Source organism: Semicossyphus pulcher, unplaced genomic scaffold (genome assembly GCF_022749685.1).
Source record: "Semicossyphus pulcher isolate SPU_LCO1_2020_fin unplaced genomic scaffold, fSemPul1.0.p SCAF_9, whole genome shotgun sequence".
Classification (NCBI taxonomy): domain Eukaryota; kingdom Metazoa; phylum Chordata; class Actinopteri; order Labriformes; family Labridae; genus Semicossyphus; species Semicossyphus pulcher.
Genome location: NW_027211770.1, coordinates 11,394,402 through 11,413,012, shown reverse-complemented (window position 1 = coordinate 11,413,012; position 18,611 = coordinate 11,394,402). Strand labels below are relative to the sequence as shown.

The 18,611-nt window shown below is 41.4% G+C and overlaps 1 protein-coding gene across 3 annotated transcripts in view; it reads right to left on the bottom strand.

Annotated features, from left to right (window-relative positions):
* The window catches only part of LOC138583571 (CUB and sushi domain-containing protein 3-like), a 231,744-nt gene that overhangs the window by 55,391 nt on the left and 157,742 nt on the right, over positions 1-18,611 (bottom strand). For 2 of the 3 annotated variants that reach the window (XM_069655437.1, XM_069655439.1), the window contains 9 exons: positions 17,532-17,645; positions 11,475-11,663; positions 10,866-11,012; positions 9,399-9,587; positions 6,875-7,060; positions 5,873-6,067; positions 4,940-5,113; positions 2,499-2,672; positions 1,698-1,871 (listed from right to left, as the gene is read on the bottom strand). In XM_069655437.1, coding sequence (XP_069511538.1) covers positions 1,698-1,871; positions 2,499-2,672; positions 4,940-5,113; positions 5,873-6,067; positions 6,875-7,060; positions 9,399-9,587; positions 10,866-11,012; positions 11,475-11,663; positions 17,532-17,645 — 1,542 coding nt within the window. The remainder of the gene's footprint in view (positions 1-1,697; positions 1,872-2,498; positions 2,673-4,939; positions 5,114-5,872; positions 6,068-6,874; positions 7,061-9,398; positions 9,588-10,865; positions 11,013-11,474; positions 11,664-17,531; positions 17,646-18,611) is intronic. The other variant, XM_069655438.1, reaches the window with a different exon arrangement.

The window sequence follows — 18,611 nt, the reverse complement described above, 5'->3', positions numbered from 1 at the left end:
ATCATTATAACAACTGAAGCTTCCTCCTGAAAACAAAACCAAAGGCACATCCTTTGTCACAAATTCACAAGCAACAATTTTAGAAGCAGCTGAAAACCGCACTGCTGACAAGCTGGTTTAAACAGCTGAGAGTAGCTGAGGGTGAAATTAAGTTCAGCTACATCAAATCAAATCAATATTGCAAATGAGCAAAAAGCTGGCTGAATGTGAGAAAAATTTAGTGCAAATACATATTTTGACAACAGGAGTCATGACAGTTTAATATGATTTTACTCTTTTTGATCTTTTACCAGGTTTGTCTCTACGGTGCAATTCAAAGAAATGAAAACTGTGTCTCTTCACATCTTACTGCCAACAAAGCCCATGCCAACAGCTGAGATATTTTTAAATGGGCAGAGTCTGGCTAATCTAGCATGAGCTGACTACATCCAGAGGTAGAAGACCTAATTCATTTATCCAATGTAATGTTTAAATGATTACTTCCTCAGCTTTTACATTGATTTATACTTTATACTACTAAATTATACTTTTTGGAGCCAGCTATGGTTATATTTATCACATTTCTTCAGATGTTCACACTGAACTCAAAAACTTGAAGAATTTTTAGAGCATTTCTTGTAGCCTGATTTTTTTTTTAAAAAGAGCTTTCATCATACTGCAAAATGTATCTATTTTATGTTTCCATTTTACTGGGGGACAGAAAAGTAAATAGTGTCAAATATTTCCTGAAAATAAATTGTCAAACAGTCAAAATAATTTGGGGAAAACAAGTGAACATCTCTGCAATGGTCGCACAAAAATGTGTGGCTTGCCAGCGATTGTAAACACACTGCTAATGAGCCTTACCTGGGCAAACTTAAATTGGGCACAACACAAACGCAGCCACAATCTGACACAAACAATAAGACGTCTTCCTCTAAATGTACTCGGAGCTTTCGTATTTTCAAAGTAATCCTCCCCTGCAGCAAGCGTCGTGGAAATTGGCTGGAAAATTGTAGAAACAATTCCCCATTTACTCCCCGCTTTCCATACATCACGCGGCAAGCTCATTATTGCTGTTTCTCGGCTTTGTTCCGAGGATGTAGAAGAGATAGTGACTTTTCTTGTTCAGATCACAGACGTGTGAAAACTACTTCGGTCCATTCTGCTCCTGTTTCTATACCTGTCTATGCTTGCAGTCACTAGCTGCTGATTCCTAAATGATCACGATGCATCTGCTGGCTGTGGAATTCTTGAGGTCATCCTCACTTGTGATTCCTGAACTGTCACAAAAGCTATTTCATTCTTCTCCAACACTTTAGCTGGATCGTAGTTCTGCTCCACTGATGGCTAGCCTGATTCACAGGAGCAGAGAGAGAAAGAAGTGGCTCCTGTTAGCAAACATTCAAACACCTTTCGTTGATGTGATACACTAAGAGTTGTCCACTTCAGGAATCATCATATCAGATGGTTAATTAGATGCATGTTAATGTGACAGATCTGCTAGTTCCAAGTTCCTGTAGTACATTTCTTGCTTTCAGTCGCTGTCTGTTTTACATCCTGAGGCAATGTATTCACTCTGAGCCTTGGTTAAACATGCTGGCAGAGATGAGCAGCTTTCAGTTCAACTGTCAAGATACATCTGCATCCTGCTGATACTGTAAGTCCAGCTGTCAATCATATATCCATTCTGCAGCAGCTCTGTAGCCGGACCTTACCTCTGCATGTTGGTGGCTGCTGGCTCCACTGTCGGTTGGCCTGGCACTGTGCTGTGGAGGGTCCTTCCAGGGTGTAGCCTTTGTTGCAGGAAAAGCGCACCACGTCATTGTAGTTGAAGCCGTCGCCTGTGGTGCGGCCATAGATAGGGCTGCCGGGGTGGCCGCATGTGACGGCTGAAAATGACACGGATCACCCGGGGACGTGTCAGAAAGGAGGAGGCAGTGAGGATGATGGAAGAGGAGCATCAGCACAGAACGAGGTACAAACACAAAAGGTAAAGAGGAGGGGAAAGAGAGAGACAGAGAGAAGGAAAGAAAATTCAATAACAATGATCGATAGGTGAGGTACAGTGACAACTATTATAGGAATATCATTATCATATAATTAACCTCAGAGGACAACAGGGGAATTAGAAATCAAGACATTATCTAGAAGGTGGTAGGGTAAACAGCAACAATAGGGGAAAAGGAGAATCGCATAATGAGCATATGTATCGACTACTGACTTCAGAGCTTCTCAAACTGAAGGAGAAAGAAGCTTTGGGACTTTTAAAAAAGCCAGTGAGAAGCCAGTTTATTTATAATTCATCAATTTAAACAATGAAATCAAATAAAAATGTTTTTCTTTCTTGTGAGTACAAAGTCTCTCCATGAGCTCTTCATCATCTGAACAGCAGTGTCTAATCTGAGAAACCAAATGGATCTCTCTTCATACTCCAAATGCAACGTCAAACAAACTCAAACGCACATGATCCCTCTTACATTCAACCAGGCAGTGAAAATTGCTTTTTAAGCACTTACAGATACAAACTGGGAGAAATCCAGACCAGACGTGGTCCTGCTGGCAGATCCGTACTGAGGAGCCAATGAGCCGGAATCCGGGGTTGCACTGGTAAACCACCGTGTCTCTGTAACCAAAGTTTTCCCCGATAACCTGCCCGTTTACGATCTGCTCTGGAACACCACAGTGACCGGCTGCAGGGGAGTGGAAAAACACACATTCAGGACTATTAAATATTTTCTTTTACTTCATGTTTATCCTTCTTTTTCTACAAGATTTAAGGATTTCAATTGAAAAGGAGAAGGAGAAGGAACATCACTTGTAGTGTATGGTATTTATAACACACTCAGAATAAAGGCCAGTGTGGAGGTCCAATTTTTGCATGACATGCAAAGCATTTTGCGTTACTCACAATGTATTATCTTAACCACTCATGTGGTGCAATTCTTCAGTTCAAGTTTATAGCGTTTGAAAATAATAGGCTGCAGTGAACTAACGGACGATAGTTGCAGGGTAGAAACACAGTTTTGATTGTGTTATCCAGTTGAATAACTTTGCATTTTGACAACTGCATTAGAAAATGAAATGAGGAAAATGGTGATTTAAAAGGTCTTGGAATTATAATGCTGGCAAACAAAATTAGTTAGTGTATTCATAAAACATATTGGATTTGGAAAGCATTTTTCAGCTCATTATCTCTGAATTATTTCCTTCTAAATTCATATTGGCCTCAGCTTCACTTGTGTTGATAACTCAGCTTTTCTCATCTACAGTAGAAAGAGAGACGCATGTGAAACTCCTCAAAATCTGTGCAATACGTTCATGCACGTAATCGCATTACTTTCAGCTACAATAAATCCCTTTCAGAGAGAAGGAATCTTGCTGAGATTTCCACTGCCACTTAAAACCTGGGAAATTGCCACTGACTGTGAGTCTGATTTCCCTAATTCACTCCTGCACCAGAAACTCAGCCGAGCATTTTATTATCACATTCTAGTTGAGAGCGGCCAGATTCTATGAAGATAGTGCTGAAGTAGACGACTATGCCGAGAGGTCCTTGGCTATGTTGACCCTGACAGTCATATTACTAAACAAGAGAGAGGTGCCCTTCTTTTAATGAACTGTACCAATCTGGAGCCGAGTTTGGAGTGCTGGTGCCACAAGGTTGATAAAGGGACTAATGCATCTGCCAGAGAATCTGTCACATTCTGCTGCTGTGTGGGTTTGAATGCGGCTCAAGTAATTACGCATGTCTCATTTTCTTCCACAGCACAGAGAAGTGATAGCAGAGAAGCTTAGCAGTAGCATATTTTCCTGTTTATATACCAGGTACAGCTTGGCAAGTGGCTCATAGTTTCAGGCCAGCTGTGGCTCTATACGACTCACTCGCATTAAGCATTTTACAAACACTGACTCACATTGACACACAGTATTTCCTATACAGCACCAAGCTCCAAATAACTATAGGTAGCTGTCAGAAGTCATTACACTACATATTTAGATCCCTACAATGAACAAACAGTCTGGTGTGTGTTAACCCAAAGGAAAATATAAATAGCCAACGTTAAGTACCAGCATGACGCCAGAGACAGATGACAAAAAACTGTACGTCTTTATTTATGTTCATAGCAATCTCGGATCCCATCGGCTATAGTCTGACGACAATGTAGCGATAAACGACCTCCAGTCACGACATCCTTTTCCACTCGCTGCACTGCTTACAGAAACGTTTTTCTCGTGATTGACTTAAATGACGGGTTTTACCTTTCCCGAAATTTCAACATCATGATGCAGATTTGTAAGAAGTAAAAATGAAGACCTGAAGTCAGGTCTGTCCTCAAGAGGAGAAGAAAACTACTTTTAAAATGCTCGTTTGTTGAACGGAGGTCGGAGCGATCATATCTGATGCATTCAAGGAAGTTGGGAAATTTGAAATCTGGTAATTTATCTCAAGTTTAATTTTAGAACTAGAACGGATTGTAAGCTGTTAGCATGCAGATGTCTGTTTATAGAGATTAATAAGAAGCTAAATCGTTGTCAGATGACGCTGATGGGAGCCAGGAAGTCATTATGGTGCAATACGTACTGCCGGATTTTGCTCTCCACACGGACTGTTTTTCCTGCATACGCTGCAGCCTGCTGATACGCGATTGGACAATATTACTCAGACTACAAGCGTCCTACAAACGATAACCAGAACACTTGCCCTTCCCTAAAATCCACGTCCCAGCCTTCAGATTCTACATTTCTATGTACAATCTGTACATAGAGGTTATGTTCATAGTAATTGGCCATACACTCAGCAACAGAGCCACTCTCTGCTTCGCCATCTGGTTCTATTCTGGGCATATTGACCCAAACAAGACAGCTCATATTCTGTCCGGACAGGATGCCAGCAGTGTTTGACCCAGGTCAAGGCTATCCTCTACAAAGTTAAAGAGATAATTTAGACCATGCTTACCCAGGCAGTGAGTCTCCATCCCACTCCAGAGGCCGGACAGGAGACACTCTCTTACTGTAGATCCGCTTAACACATAGCCAAGGTTACAACTAAAAATGGCTGATGCTCCAAAGGTTGTTTGGGTCCCAATTTTCTTCCCATTAGGAGGAGTGGGCAGATCGCTACAGGAAATGACTGCAATGAGATAAAGAAGGAAGAAAAAAGGAGACGGGGAGTGAAAAAACAAGACGGCAGCAGAGTGAGAGTCGGAAGTTGGCTTACATCTTCAGAGTCAATGGGAGAGCACAGTGATTTACACCCATCTTACTGACCTTAATGTGATAAAAAAAGTGACCTGTACTATTTCATGGGGAGTATAATGATGGTGTTTGCCTTTGTCCCAACATCTTTCATCATGCTGGCTTGCATCGTCTTTGCTATTACAAGAGCTATTCAGCTTCTTTGCTTCTCAAAAAGTAGTTCCCATGGCAGCATTGAAAAGATGTTCATACAATAAACAATATCCAACCTAGGCTGGGATAGGAAAATGTGAAGAGTACAAAAGTGAATCATGCAGCTGCTGATTAAGTGGGCTGTGAATATGGTATTTTTTTCTTGCAATGTTACAATCAATGAATCGAGTGTGAGGCGAGGCGGTATAGATGTTTTTCAATTTTGCTGCATAACAATGTTCAATTCCTTTGTATTTTATTATTTTTTAAACTAATCAAACACATATACAGTGTTTGAGAGACAATATGATGCATGTGTGCACCCACTGATGCTGTAAATTCATGGTAATGCAACACTAAATATAGATATAGAGATATATCACTTGGAGCTTTTCCTTTATTGGTAAAGTTCAATTTCAAAGTGATCTGCATTGATCGATTTGTGCGATCTACAAGTATTGCTGTTGATTTTGATTGTGCATCCGCAGCAGAAGTTACTCACTTTTACACCGAGGCCTCTCATTCCTCCAACTCCACACCCCATTGGCCAGGCACTGGATGTGGGCGGGGCCAACGCGGTAGTATCCAGGGTTGCAAGTGAAGATTATTTTAGTTCCATACTCATAGTGCGAACCGTTGACGATCCTCCATTTCCCGTGGTCCAGAGAGAAGGAGCTGAGACTAGGGCACATGATGACTGCCAAACAAACAAAAAAAGAGGGGATTGTTTGGGGAGTGGACATTGTTAGTTTTGGATTACTCAAATACACAGACTTCTTTTTCATTTCTTGTCTTATCCCTTTTACACACACTGCTAAGCCAGAACCCATAAACATATGTAACAACCCAACAGTGTGGAGGAAATACAAATAGTTGTAAGGGAACTTTTTAATCAGTAAAAAAAAAACAAATTCATGTAAATAGCAACTTTTTTCTGCAGTTACTGTGGAGGACTGTTTCTCCACAACAAAGTTGTTCATGAATTGGCACTCTCTCAAACCAAATGAGTTAAAAAACAAACTCGGTTTCCCTTTTAGCTGTGAGTACATGTACAGCAGGGAATAAACCCTGGTCTCCATAGTAAACATGCTGTCAATCATTTTTTACATTGACTTTCACACTGGGAGTAGTTGGAATGTAAAACAAGTGCCAACTACGAATTCCTTCACAACTTTTATTCACCATTTCATCCCTCTGTCTATTAATCACTACCAAACAAGTCAGTGTTTATGTAATGAAACTGCAGGTTCTCCTTCTATTGGGACAGAAGTCCCTATTTCCTGACACCTTCTTGTTAACACTGTTGTACAACTCCTCCAGAGGAATAGCTGTCAGAATTCCCCCATCAGTGTCCTTTCCATAATACTTTTCCATCATCATCTCTCAAACTCTTCTTCCCTCTGCTAAACCTTCCTTTATGTTCTCGTGGTTACCCCATTTCTCTAAATCCCTCTCTCTTCTCCTCTACATCCCCAGGCCTCCTCCCCAAACTTCCTCTACTCACCAATGCATCGGGGTATCTTGTTGTGGTTGCTCCAGGTGCCGTCTGGCTGGCAGACTGTGGTAGTCAGCTCTTTGGAGGAGAGCCGGTAGCCGCTGTTGCAGAAGTAGGTCACCCGAGTGCCGACGGAGTAATCGGCAGCGAGCACACCTCCGTTCACTGGCGCACTGGGCACACCGCAAGACACGGCTGCAAGCAGCAAGAGGATGATTGTAGACACGCACGTTTATGCACAGTTCAGGACACAGACAGAAGATTTGAAGAGACACTGCTTGTAACACAGACATGGCAGGAGCACGTATTCACTTAACAGTCACGTTTTTGGGAGCTAGTTCAAAACACACGAGCAATGTCAGATGTTCAATTTAAAAAGGAACGGTTTGTTACTTACTATGTTAATTTTCTTCTGAAATGGTTACAGTTTGAATAAGTAAAAATTAAAATGGAAATCACCACTCAACTTTGACATTTAACACCCCAGTAGAATTCTGGCAACGGACCTTTTTCATGGCAGACACTTTGACACGTCGCAGCAGGGAAAGCACAGGTGTTATTAATAACATTAATTTGGACTGCATTAGGTTTAGCTGAGCCAGTGAGAGAGCCCTGGCATGGTGGATGAGAATGTAGCTTGAATGGCTCACTGCACACTTATTGGAACTGAGCCATCATTAACGAAATGAGTTGCACCTGTGCTTTCTCCGCGTTGACAAGTCAAAAAGTCGCTTACAGGGTCACTGCAGAAGTGTGACATTTCCTAAATTACAAAAAAGTATGCCTACCTGCCGCCACAGTCAACATTTAAGGCATTAGCATTTAAGTATTTACACCCACCTCATGCATTTGTAATAAGGATGTGGAAATGCTTGTGTCAAATCAACACTTCACCAAGCATTTTGTTGTACTCTATATGGTATAGGTCATTGGATCCATAAAACTGCTCTTAAAATCTCCCTGCCAGAGAAATCCTTGAAAATATTACAAATAGGACTGGGCCCTTGAGGGGGGGAAAAGTATCCAGCCACCTCAGGGGGGAAGTAATCCAACACACTGCTGAGAGTGGTGTCATCAAAATTAAAGCTTTCCATAAATCTTTCAAGGTTTTAGAAGGTTTTTATGTTAAAAAGTCACCCACAGACTTTATAAGTAGCTAATTTAACAAGTAGCTGAAACTTGCAGAGACAGCTTCATTTGTCAGTGGTTAGTGCGCAAAAGACTAACTCATTAAAATGACTTGTACTACCAAGGATGTAAAGAGTTCACACAGAAACTGTTCCTCACATATAGATGTACTCACATGACTCCCACACAGCACCGTGTCCCTGCCCCTGCACAGACTGAATCTGGGTTATGATGGCCTCAGAGCCCAAACACACAGAAAGCTAAAGCTAGTCGGTCTCAAGGTGTTTATCATCAGAGCCAAGGCAGAGGGAGTGACTAGAGCGGGGGAAACCAACATCTGCAGGGCCACACTAAATGAGAACAGTTATGCAAACACACTCATCACAAAATAGAGCAGCGATGGTAGCTGCACACTGTGAAACATCAAAGGTAGGAATCTGCCAACATGGCCCGGAGCTATTACATTGCCCCTCAGCACCCCAAGAGAGAATCAATCAACATTCATTTGCGAGCACAATCTAACAGATAGTGATCACGAAAGCACCGAACTCTTTTCTATACGGCAGATGGAAAGTTTCGGCGTTGGTCAGTCATCTTCATCAAAGATTATAAGGTCACCGGGCCTAAGACCTGATTTAAGATCAATTCTCCTTTCAGAGATGCATGAGCAACACGGAGGGATTAATATACTGCACTTCTCAACCTTTCATTCACCATGGATTGAAGAGAATGAAGGATTGAACACAGTGTAATGTAATCTCCCCTATCTAGCGGACAGCAGATGGACAGCATCTGTATGAATATATTAATTCCTTTGCAGCTACGCTTCAGTTTATGTGCTTTGAAAAAGCTGTTTGCAATTACCAAACTGACGGAATTAATCACAGGTGGGAAGTGTTTTTAAATCATTTTAAAGTACATGACATACATATTTTGATTTCACTGCATCCTGATAAAATGCAATCGAGCACACCATCTGTTGCTGTTTGCTCCTGTGAGTGAGTGTGTGTGTGTGTGTGTGTGTGTGTGCGAGTGCATACAATCGTAAATGCACAAATTTCACATGTGCGCATCAAAGAACCCAATTAGTTGAGTGAGACCCAACAGCAGCAGACACTGCATGCTAATGGCAAGTTAGCCAAAGTAATTTGAAGAAGTGGAAATTGACAGAAGAAGGGAGGATTGATTTCTGTTCCCTTTCCACCTGACAGGGTGCTGGCTCTCAATCAGGCCGGATTCAGTTCAGCTGCTACAAACACAGGAATAGAGCTCGGCTGAGACACTCTACTGCCTTAAGCGCCTGCCTGTCTGCCTGCTGAGCACGGGGCAGAGGCAGTGACCAGAAATCCAGGAAAGAGGCAGGCTGAAGTTGGAAATAAAAGGCTGCCAGGGCCGATGTGCTCACCTTGACAGGCGGGAACTGGCGCGTCCCAGGTGTAGTAGCCATAGGAGGTATTCTTGCACACAGCTGAGCCCTTTCCGATCAGCTTGTACCCCCTGTCGCAGGCCCAGCGCACTACACTGTTAAGATGACCTCCGGTCTGGCTCACCACAAAGCCGTGTTGTGGGGAGTCTGGGGTACTGCAGTACATCGCTACAATAGATGGAGAGTAAAGGAAAGTGGGGGAGGGAGGGAAATGAGAGAGAAACAGGAGATAAGGTGAGAATAAAGTCAAGACAAGGGAATAGAGAACAGCAGATAATAACAGGGAAAGAGAGAAGAAAAAAAGAATGAGAGGAATTAAAGAAAACCCCTCTAGAGAAAGACTCAGGTGAACATTTTTAGTCACAGTAAGGCTCCATCTTAAATGCAGAAAGATAATGAGGGAGCAGGCCTGAGGAGTGTCACATCCATTTAGCACTCGGGCTGTGTGCCACACAGCAAAGGAAGTCCTCAAAGTCGCATTATTACTATCCGTCTTTGGCCTATGGGCACGCACATTTTCAATTTCACTTTAACACATGCAGTACTGGAGCATCCTCCAGTTATTTGTTCCATTGCCTTCCTTTTCCCATCTTACGGCCCTTCAAACATAAAAAAGGTCAATTGGATTTCCAGAATATGAGTGCCGAACAGCTGATGGAGCAGGAAATCCAAGGGAGGGATGTGAGCCTTACAAACGCTGTCAAACATTCCTTTAAACCAGCATGACTGGGAAATAGCAGGGATGTAAGATGAAAAGACACACACTGGAGTTTAAGTCAGTTCCTGTTCAAGTCAATCAAGTCGAGGAGGAGTTTTCTTTACAAAATTCATCACACCGACTTGCTTTCTCGGGAACACTCCTGTATTAAACATAACGGTTAGACACAACATGAAAAATGAATATCTTTTGTGCTTTTTCATTATTATTGATGCCTTTCAATGGAAGTAGATTCCCTCTGCTGCTCTTGCTTAGCAACACTTTCTTTATTAAAGAGCCAATTAAGAATTTAAAACATTTTTTAAATTAAGGAGTGCAAAGCAGCATGGAAGCCCTCCTTTGACTTTCTTCTTGCCTCATGGTTCCTGCGTGTGAAAACACCTCCTGTTGGGAGCCATTATCGTTTCAGATATTCTTGTAAATTAACGGATATGAAAACTAAATGAATAATATCCTGAAACAATAACAGCACACTGTGAGAAAAATCATGGGGTCACATTGTATCTACAGTAACATCCGGGAGCTACAGCAGACGAGGTTCAATGAATATTTGCCCCTGTGAAGTATCATCACTTGTTCAATTCAAGCATCTCGACACGCTGCCTTAAATATTGATGCCTGAACCCATGACTTTTATCACTTGTCTGTAGTTGAGAGACAAGGTATATTCAGATTTCACTAAGAAAGGAGAATATGATTATAAGCTGGATACATACTTTGATACTCACCCACATATCTGATGTGGAAGCCGCGGCGGTTGGTGCCGTGGTCCGAGGACCAGCGCAGCAGGAGCTGGTGGCCTGTGGTGGTCAGGCTAAAGGGCGTTTCAATGTCACCGCTGAGCGAGGCCATGCTCTGGCTGTAGATGTTGGGGCCTGACACAGAGATAGACACACAGAAACACACAAAAAGTTTCAGAAGAAGACTCCTTTCAATCTTTGATTAAAACAGATGTGGGCATAAATAGGGGGCTGAAGTAGCATAAAAAACGGCCTGCCGCAGGCGTAGTGATACTGGATTTGTCAAGAGAGAAAATAGTGCCAAAAGAACGGCGCAGTATATGAAATCCTACGACTTTGTGTTGAAAATGAATCCCCACTGCCTGCATGTTGTTCTTGTAGGGTAAAACTTTTCATGACCCTGGCATCTCGCCGGAACTACTTATTCTACGTTCGAAACCGGCCACAACGCCGACCACGAGACTCGTGAGTAAGCTAATAGCTTTGCATCCACTACACTACTAGCAAGTATTTCATACAACTTGGTGTCCAAAAATCTGAACTATCCCTTTAAGTTTTACAGACGATCACAAACCCCAATATTCCCACAGAACCCACCATCAAATATTTCCAAGATGTCAAACTCCTTTTCCGTCTGGAAGAGTTCAAAGTGCAGAGTGATGTTGTAGCCCTTCTCCACATTGATCAGCCAAGAGCACATCTGGAGGTTGGGGTAGTTTTCAGGGAAGCCTGGACTCAAGATCACCCCCGTGGAGTCAAAGCGCACCTCATGGGCTGGACATTGGACTGGGAGAAGAGAAACAGGAGAAGGTTTAAGCAGCATTAGAGAAGGACAGGAGGGAGATGATAATCCAGTGGAGGAAGAAAAAAGGAGAGGAAATGGAGGCAGTACGAGGATAGTAAAGAACCATCTTCTCTGTCCTCACCTCGATGCTCCACCGTGACAGTAGAAATTACATCGCAAAAATAACAAGTCCTGAAACAATTACACCGCAGCCCGACTTATATTACACCTAAGGGCTGAGCTTGTGAGACTGTTGTTGTCACCACGCTGCTCTGATATCAATCTATCAAATAATAATACTCAGTGGGTAAGACAGCTTACTTTGTATGGAAAAATAGTGTGTGTGTTTGTGTGTGTGTGGGGGGGGGGTTCATGTGTCTTGTCTCAGAGAAATGCCTTCATTTCCTGTAGGCTGGCATGTCTGAAATAAAGACAGCCTGTTTTTTTTTCTCCTTTTCTCTTTCTGCCGGTTACAGAAGTTTCTCTTCGGGGCCAGTAGTGAAGAAACATGACGCATCTGAAAGGTTAATGCGAACAACTGTTCCAAATAAAAAGGTCACTGGAAACAGTCGGACATATATCAAGTAAAAAGAAGGGGGAAGGAAAGAGTTGTAACACAAAGCAGTATGAATATTCCTGCTGTCAAGTCACTGCAGAGGTTTCACACAGTTAACAGTTTGTGTTGTTCTAAATACCCATGTATATCATCAAACACAATATAAGAGAAGCCCTGTGTAGGCACTGAGGTGAAGATAGTTTGGATTTGTACAGGGCAGGACCGATATTTATAGAAACGCTCTACAGTATTGATTAGGGAGGCAACAAATCACTCTCAAATAAATTATCAGTTTGTTATGAAACAGCCATATTTCTTCACTCCCATTGCTTGACAGAAACATCAATATTTCCCAGAACATTCTTGTATGAAGATTTAGATTTTTGTATTTCTCAAGGTAGTTTAACATTTGTATTTATTCCCAACCGCTTTGCTCCCAGCTTTTATAATGTGCTCCGTAATGGGCTCTTACTGTAGATTCAAAACAGAAAAAGAGCTGACCTGCCTTCTTTTATACACGAATTAGTGATTAAAACCAAACAGAGCAAATGTGAGCTGAAGCTGTACAAATTTACACTTTGAATGCAAGGGAGTGATAAAAATGCAAATTTAAATGTTTTACAGGCCACAGGGGTAAAAGAAAGTGCAGGGATTCTGAGTCATGCCCCCTAGAAGCTGTTTTTTCATATTGTGAACACTGGTGTCGAAAGGTTATATTGCACCGCAGAGGGTGAGTGAAGTCAAACTGTCATTTTTAGCCACTTCAGATTTCAATTCTGAGCTTTTTTAAACTTTTATTTTTTGAAAACTTCAACACTTCCAAAAAAGAAAAGTGATCTAACTGCCTTTCTATGCGGTTGAGAGACTTGATTTTGCATTTAAGATGAAAAACAAGGTCTGTGGAGTGTGAGAGAGTTATGACTCTCACTGGTGATGTGATGGAGTTCAGAAAGGGGTCTTCAGTTCGTGCAGTTACATCAATTCTCAAGGCTGCTTCGTCACTTCTGTCGTCAGCACGGACCTCTGCTTCTACTGATGCCAGTGGGAATATTTGTCATAGTGCTGGCACAAACTCAGCTTAACAGAAATGTGTGCTACTCACAGCTTTAATTTCAATTAGAAACAATTTTCTTACACATAATCACACTGGGGTTATCAAGCAAAAAACCCTTCTCAGCAGCACTTATCACATTTGACGGCTGTAAGATAAATACAATATGACTCTCTTGACATGATGTAATGATCTGTGCATAGAGCCATCTATCTGGTGAGAGTTTGTTATTGAGATAATTGAGCCCCCAATACTTGTTTAATAAGCTAATGTTGCTAGGCAACAAGCACAAAGGTTTCCAGTAAGCATAGATGTGGCTTAAACTGCTTTGCCTCAAACCTTAGGTGCAGGGCTTAAAAGGTCGATTTAACAGTTTCAGAAATCTCAATGCTGGGTTTTAGGACCATGGTAAAGATAGGATGTTACCTTGAAAGCAGATTGGAGCTCACAGTGTGTTCACTGGTTTGAGTGCAAATATAAGCTTCTGTACTGAAGTGAAGAAAATGTAATGCATCCATTGTGAGGTTATAACCAGGGGAGTAACGGAAAACAAGTAACAACGTTACGTTATTAGGATACAAAAAAAGGGCAACTGTATTCTGTTACAGTTACAGAATTAGAATTAATTACTGCTATTAATTTAAACAGGCATTAAAAGAGTATTGAAATTTCTTTTCTCTTGTCTTTATTTGCAGATTTAGTATTGAAGTCATCCAAAAGTAACGGGACGTACATAACTTTAAAATTGCGATACTTGGATTAGGTTACTGATTACATTTTTAACAGGTAATTAGTAACTGTATGGGAATAAATTTTTAAAGTAACCCTCCCAACCCTGCTTATAACCATACTGGCTCGAATATTAAACTATTATAGATAATGTAGTTCAAGTCAAAGGCAGATAAACACAGATGATCCCTAAAAATACATCTCTATAAGGACAAAAAGCAGATCTTATATGCAATTAAAAAAAAACATCAAAATATGGTCTAATAGTATCACATATTTAAGTTAAGCAATGGAATCAGTATCTCATCTCAGGGGAATGTGCCTTAAACAGCAACTCAGTCGATTGATCAACCATCCTTATCCAGCGAGCATGCCAACATGAATTGTTTAAAAACATTTGTTAAATCTTGCAAACTCTGAAAGACGTGTCATGGTAATTCTCTGTGCAAACTACTAAATGTATTTTTTTTTTTACATGACAACAAATGTCACATATTCTCGGCCACAGAGACACCACACAATAAAGCTAATATAAGTACAGTGAAGATGACGTGAGTGCAGAAATTGTTTTCATTAGGTTTTCTGACAGACACATAAAAATCAATGGCAATGTGAAGATCAATCTGACAACATGTAATGGGTTAGACTCGACCTCAGTGTGGCAGATGGTTTGCCAAGCAAACAGAGCAGTCAACTCAATTGTGGCTCTCCTTGATCAAAGCTAGTGCATAACCTTGCTCATAGGCTTTCGTAAAGACAGAGCCTGGGGAAATATCTTGAAAACCAGGGGTATTTGGGGGGTGAAATTGCACAGCTAAGGCAAGGACATTTGAGTGTTATCTTATAAGCATAAAATGACAATTAGCAGAAGGGTTGACAGCAAACAAAAGCAGAATCGGGGGAACAGGAGAATTCTTTTTCCTGCACTATCGGCAAGCTGCCGTCAGAAAATGGCCCCTTTACAAGCTTACTGCAGCAGTTTCTCGTATGTGAGGAGCAGGTCAACTCAAATTAAGTTCAACTTTACATGTCCCAAGGAGAGCAATTAGTTTCTCACTCGTGGTGGCACAAGGACATAACGTATCCAACACAAGAAAATGTAATGAATTCCTGAGAACAGTAATGAGGTGATCCAGGAAAATGTCAAACAACGAGTTACAAACCCAGACGTCCTGAAACAGTCCTAACTGGGCCAATTTGCTGCTCAAGGCAGGTTTTTAGGAACAGTTCAATCAAGATGTATAAGATGCCTAATCTTCTAGAACATTACGTTACACGCTTTAAATATTCCTACTGACATGGCCACCGTACAGTTAACTGTATTTTGCATTTGCCCCCAACATTTCTATGTGGATTTTAACAAGTACAACCTCTTTATAAAACTCATCAGGTTTTGTCTCATACGAGTGGTACTTTTAAGATACAAAAATCCAGTTAGCATACTTACTTTCACATATCCGTTCGGTCCAACTTAAAAATAGTTAAAAAAAATCTCAAATCCAAGTATGTGTTTGATTGCTTTGCACAAGAAATCAACTGAAAAACCATGTGGTGATCTAGCGGACATGCTTTGCCCGCTTGGATTTGGCAGGTTAATTTAGTCCCTCAAATTAAAGCCTGTGAAATTATTTCAAGTCCAATATGTGACTGCTGGATGATAGGGGCTAGTTGGTCTTGGCAGAGCTCTGTGTGATACATGAGAAGGTGAGCTGGCAGGACCAATATAACAAGATAGCTTGAAAAATGTGCTCTCCTCTGAATGACTGCCCTCGCTTGGCACAAAAAGAAAGAGATAAAATGATTCCAAACTATTCTTTTTGTTGCTCGTCTGCTAATTTGGTCACTTTGAAACAATGAATTAAAGCAGTGGAAGGACTTTGACTGTAATTTTTTATAACCCACGTTTCATAATATTGTATGATACAGGTATACAGCGAAGCTTTCTCTCCTCTATTACTTATTACTCTTTACCCAGCACTGTTGAACAAGTTATTAAAACACTGCACGACTTCATATCTTTTCTGTTTAAATTATTAATCTTGAAAGATAGCAGGTAGACCAAATGCAGCAAAAGTAAAGGTCGTTTTTGATCTCCTTAACACGCACCTATTGTTTAAGAATTAAAATTTTATCAAATTTGGGTGCTGGTTTAGCTCAGCGGTGAAGTCGTGCATCCCATATACAGAGGCTACAGTCCTCGATGCAGCTGCAGATGCAGACTCCCACCTTCTGCCCTTTGTCTCCGGTTTCTGACACTATACTCTGTCCTCTCTCTCTTATTAAAGGCTGAAAAGCCCCCCCAAAAAAAACAAAATAAACAAAAATGTTGGTCTCTTTTGACTTTTGTGCATACACTTATAAAGACATTCACAGGCAGCGATGCTTGTAGTCTTTATAAATGAAGTATAAGAATATTAGTAGCGTTTAGATTCTGGGTAACCGATCAGTTCACTTCATTTACACTCTGCCATCACTATTTGTTACTTTACTTTTGGCACTTTCCATGATCCAAAACCAAACCAGCCAAATCCTTACTTGTAAAAGCAAAACCATGTCAGCCCCGAAAACGCTACAGGGGAAGAACCAAGATATCAAGACACACATCAAATAATAACAGTCAGGGATTAGCAAATAGGTTCCAAATCACTACTCCTATTCTAAGATGCTTTATGAATGCAGGCTCTGGGTTTGTCGAGAATCTGTCATGCCTTGATCACACGTCCAATGCGATTACTCATAGTTTCTAGACATAAAAAGACAGGAATGCTCATCAACCCAAGACTTGTAGACAATGGTCTTCAGGGCACTTCAAAAGATGCCTCTCTGCTGGGAATAGAAGGTTTCAGAGCGCTCTGATGTCTGCAGCAGAGATGCACTGGCACGACAGGCAGGCTGATGGCATTTGTTTTTTGGTCTAAACAAAATCTCTGATGCAAACAACACAGACATTTCTTTCCCTTTGCTTTTTGTTTGAAAATCCATCTTCTGAAAGAACATGGGTTCGAAGACATTTCACATCAATCAAACTAGTGGGGCAATCTGAGCCGACATTAAGGGGTAAAATAAGCTTCCCTCCCTTTCTGTCTCTGGCCTCCTTCTACCTTCTTACACTGCAGAAAAATAAACACTTGTCAATGAAACCTGCTGACGTGTAATCGGTTTCACACTGATCCCTCGCAGTCATGTGCTGGGTCTGGGAGAGTGCGAGTCTATGATCTTGGGTCAGTAGTAGTGTTACTCAATGAGATAAATTAGAACAGAGATGCTGTTTGCCCCCAGGAGCCTGCTGGAAGGGGCCCTACTGCCAGTCTGTTAAATGATGCATCATAAATGGGAGCTGCTGACTTAAACTAACCTTGGCAGAGTGACATCCAGCACACACATAAGTGGACATTGATGAAACTAAGTAGGTGCAAATGTTCACACACATTGACGGAAAAATCCACACATATAAACACAAGAGGATCCGTAGGGCCTCATAAAAATCTGAAGACATGCCCATAGACTCAAACTCAAACATTAAATAGAACCAACCTTGACAGACTGGTGGGGGTCCATCCATCTGCAGCCTCTCTCCGAGTCGACAGGTCAGAATCTCGCTGCCAACCAAGGTGAAGCCTGGCAGGCACGAGTACCGAATGATGTCCCCTGTGAGGTCATTTACATCCACAATCACACACACACACACACACACACACACACACACACACACACACACACACACACACACACACACACACACACACACACACACACACACACACACACACACACACACACACACACACACACACACACAGACCCGGAGTGGACATGAAAAACATGTTCATCATTTATCCGCCCACCAAGGCACACACACACAAACACACAAAGCCCCATAGAGCAATGTTAGTAAAAGCCTTCTCAGTAGCAGCACTTGAAACAGTCATCAACAACACATTTTCTAATGAAGATTGGCATCCCCTTAGCTAGCGAGTACTAAAGGCACTTCATTGCATTACAGATCTGCAAACTTGCACATGCACGCTGCACGAACACACTCGCACGCACTCATATGAAATCTAAATTACACTCAAAATCAAACACACAAAGTAAAGCAGCCACTAGCCACATTATTTCCACTTCTGAAAGCTCAAAATGCAAACAGCTTATATGTAGAGCTAATTAGTGCTGCCCTCAAACTGGGAAAACTCAGAAGGAAGGAAAAATATATAAGAAGGTAGAGCAAAGAGCAAGATGGAAAGAGAGAGAGAGAAGCAAACAGCACACAGCAGATGGAATGAGACAGGGAAATTTGCAAAAAAACATCTGTCATGTGGCAGTATTACAGGAAAAAATCATTTTTCAAAGGTAAATTTGTTACTGACAAAGCTGTTTCCAATTATGAAATAGACGGATGAAGGACTAAACTCACAAGTCAATCTAAAGAAACATCAAAGCAGTGAACAAATAAAGGATTTAACTTGGAGGGAGATTTATTTATCAATTAATGGCATAAAACATTGTATATCTTTTTTAGCGCTGTCCTGGGATTTCAAGGCAAATGAAGTCTGTCTGGTGCGAATTCATTTCAATACACATCGTCCCGAGCCAGTAAACAAGCTAAATGAAATA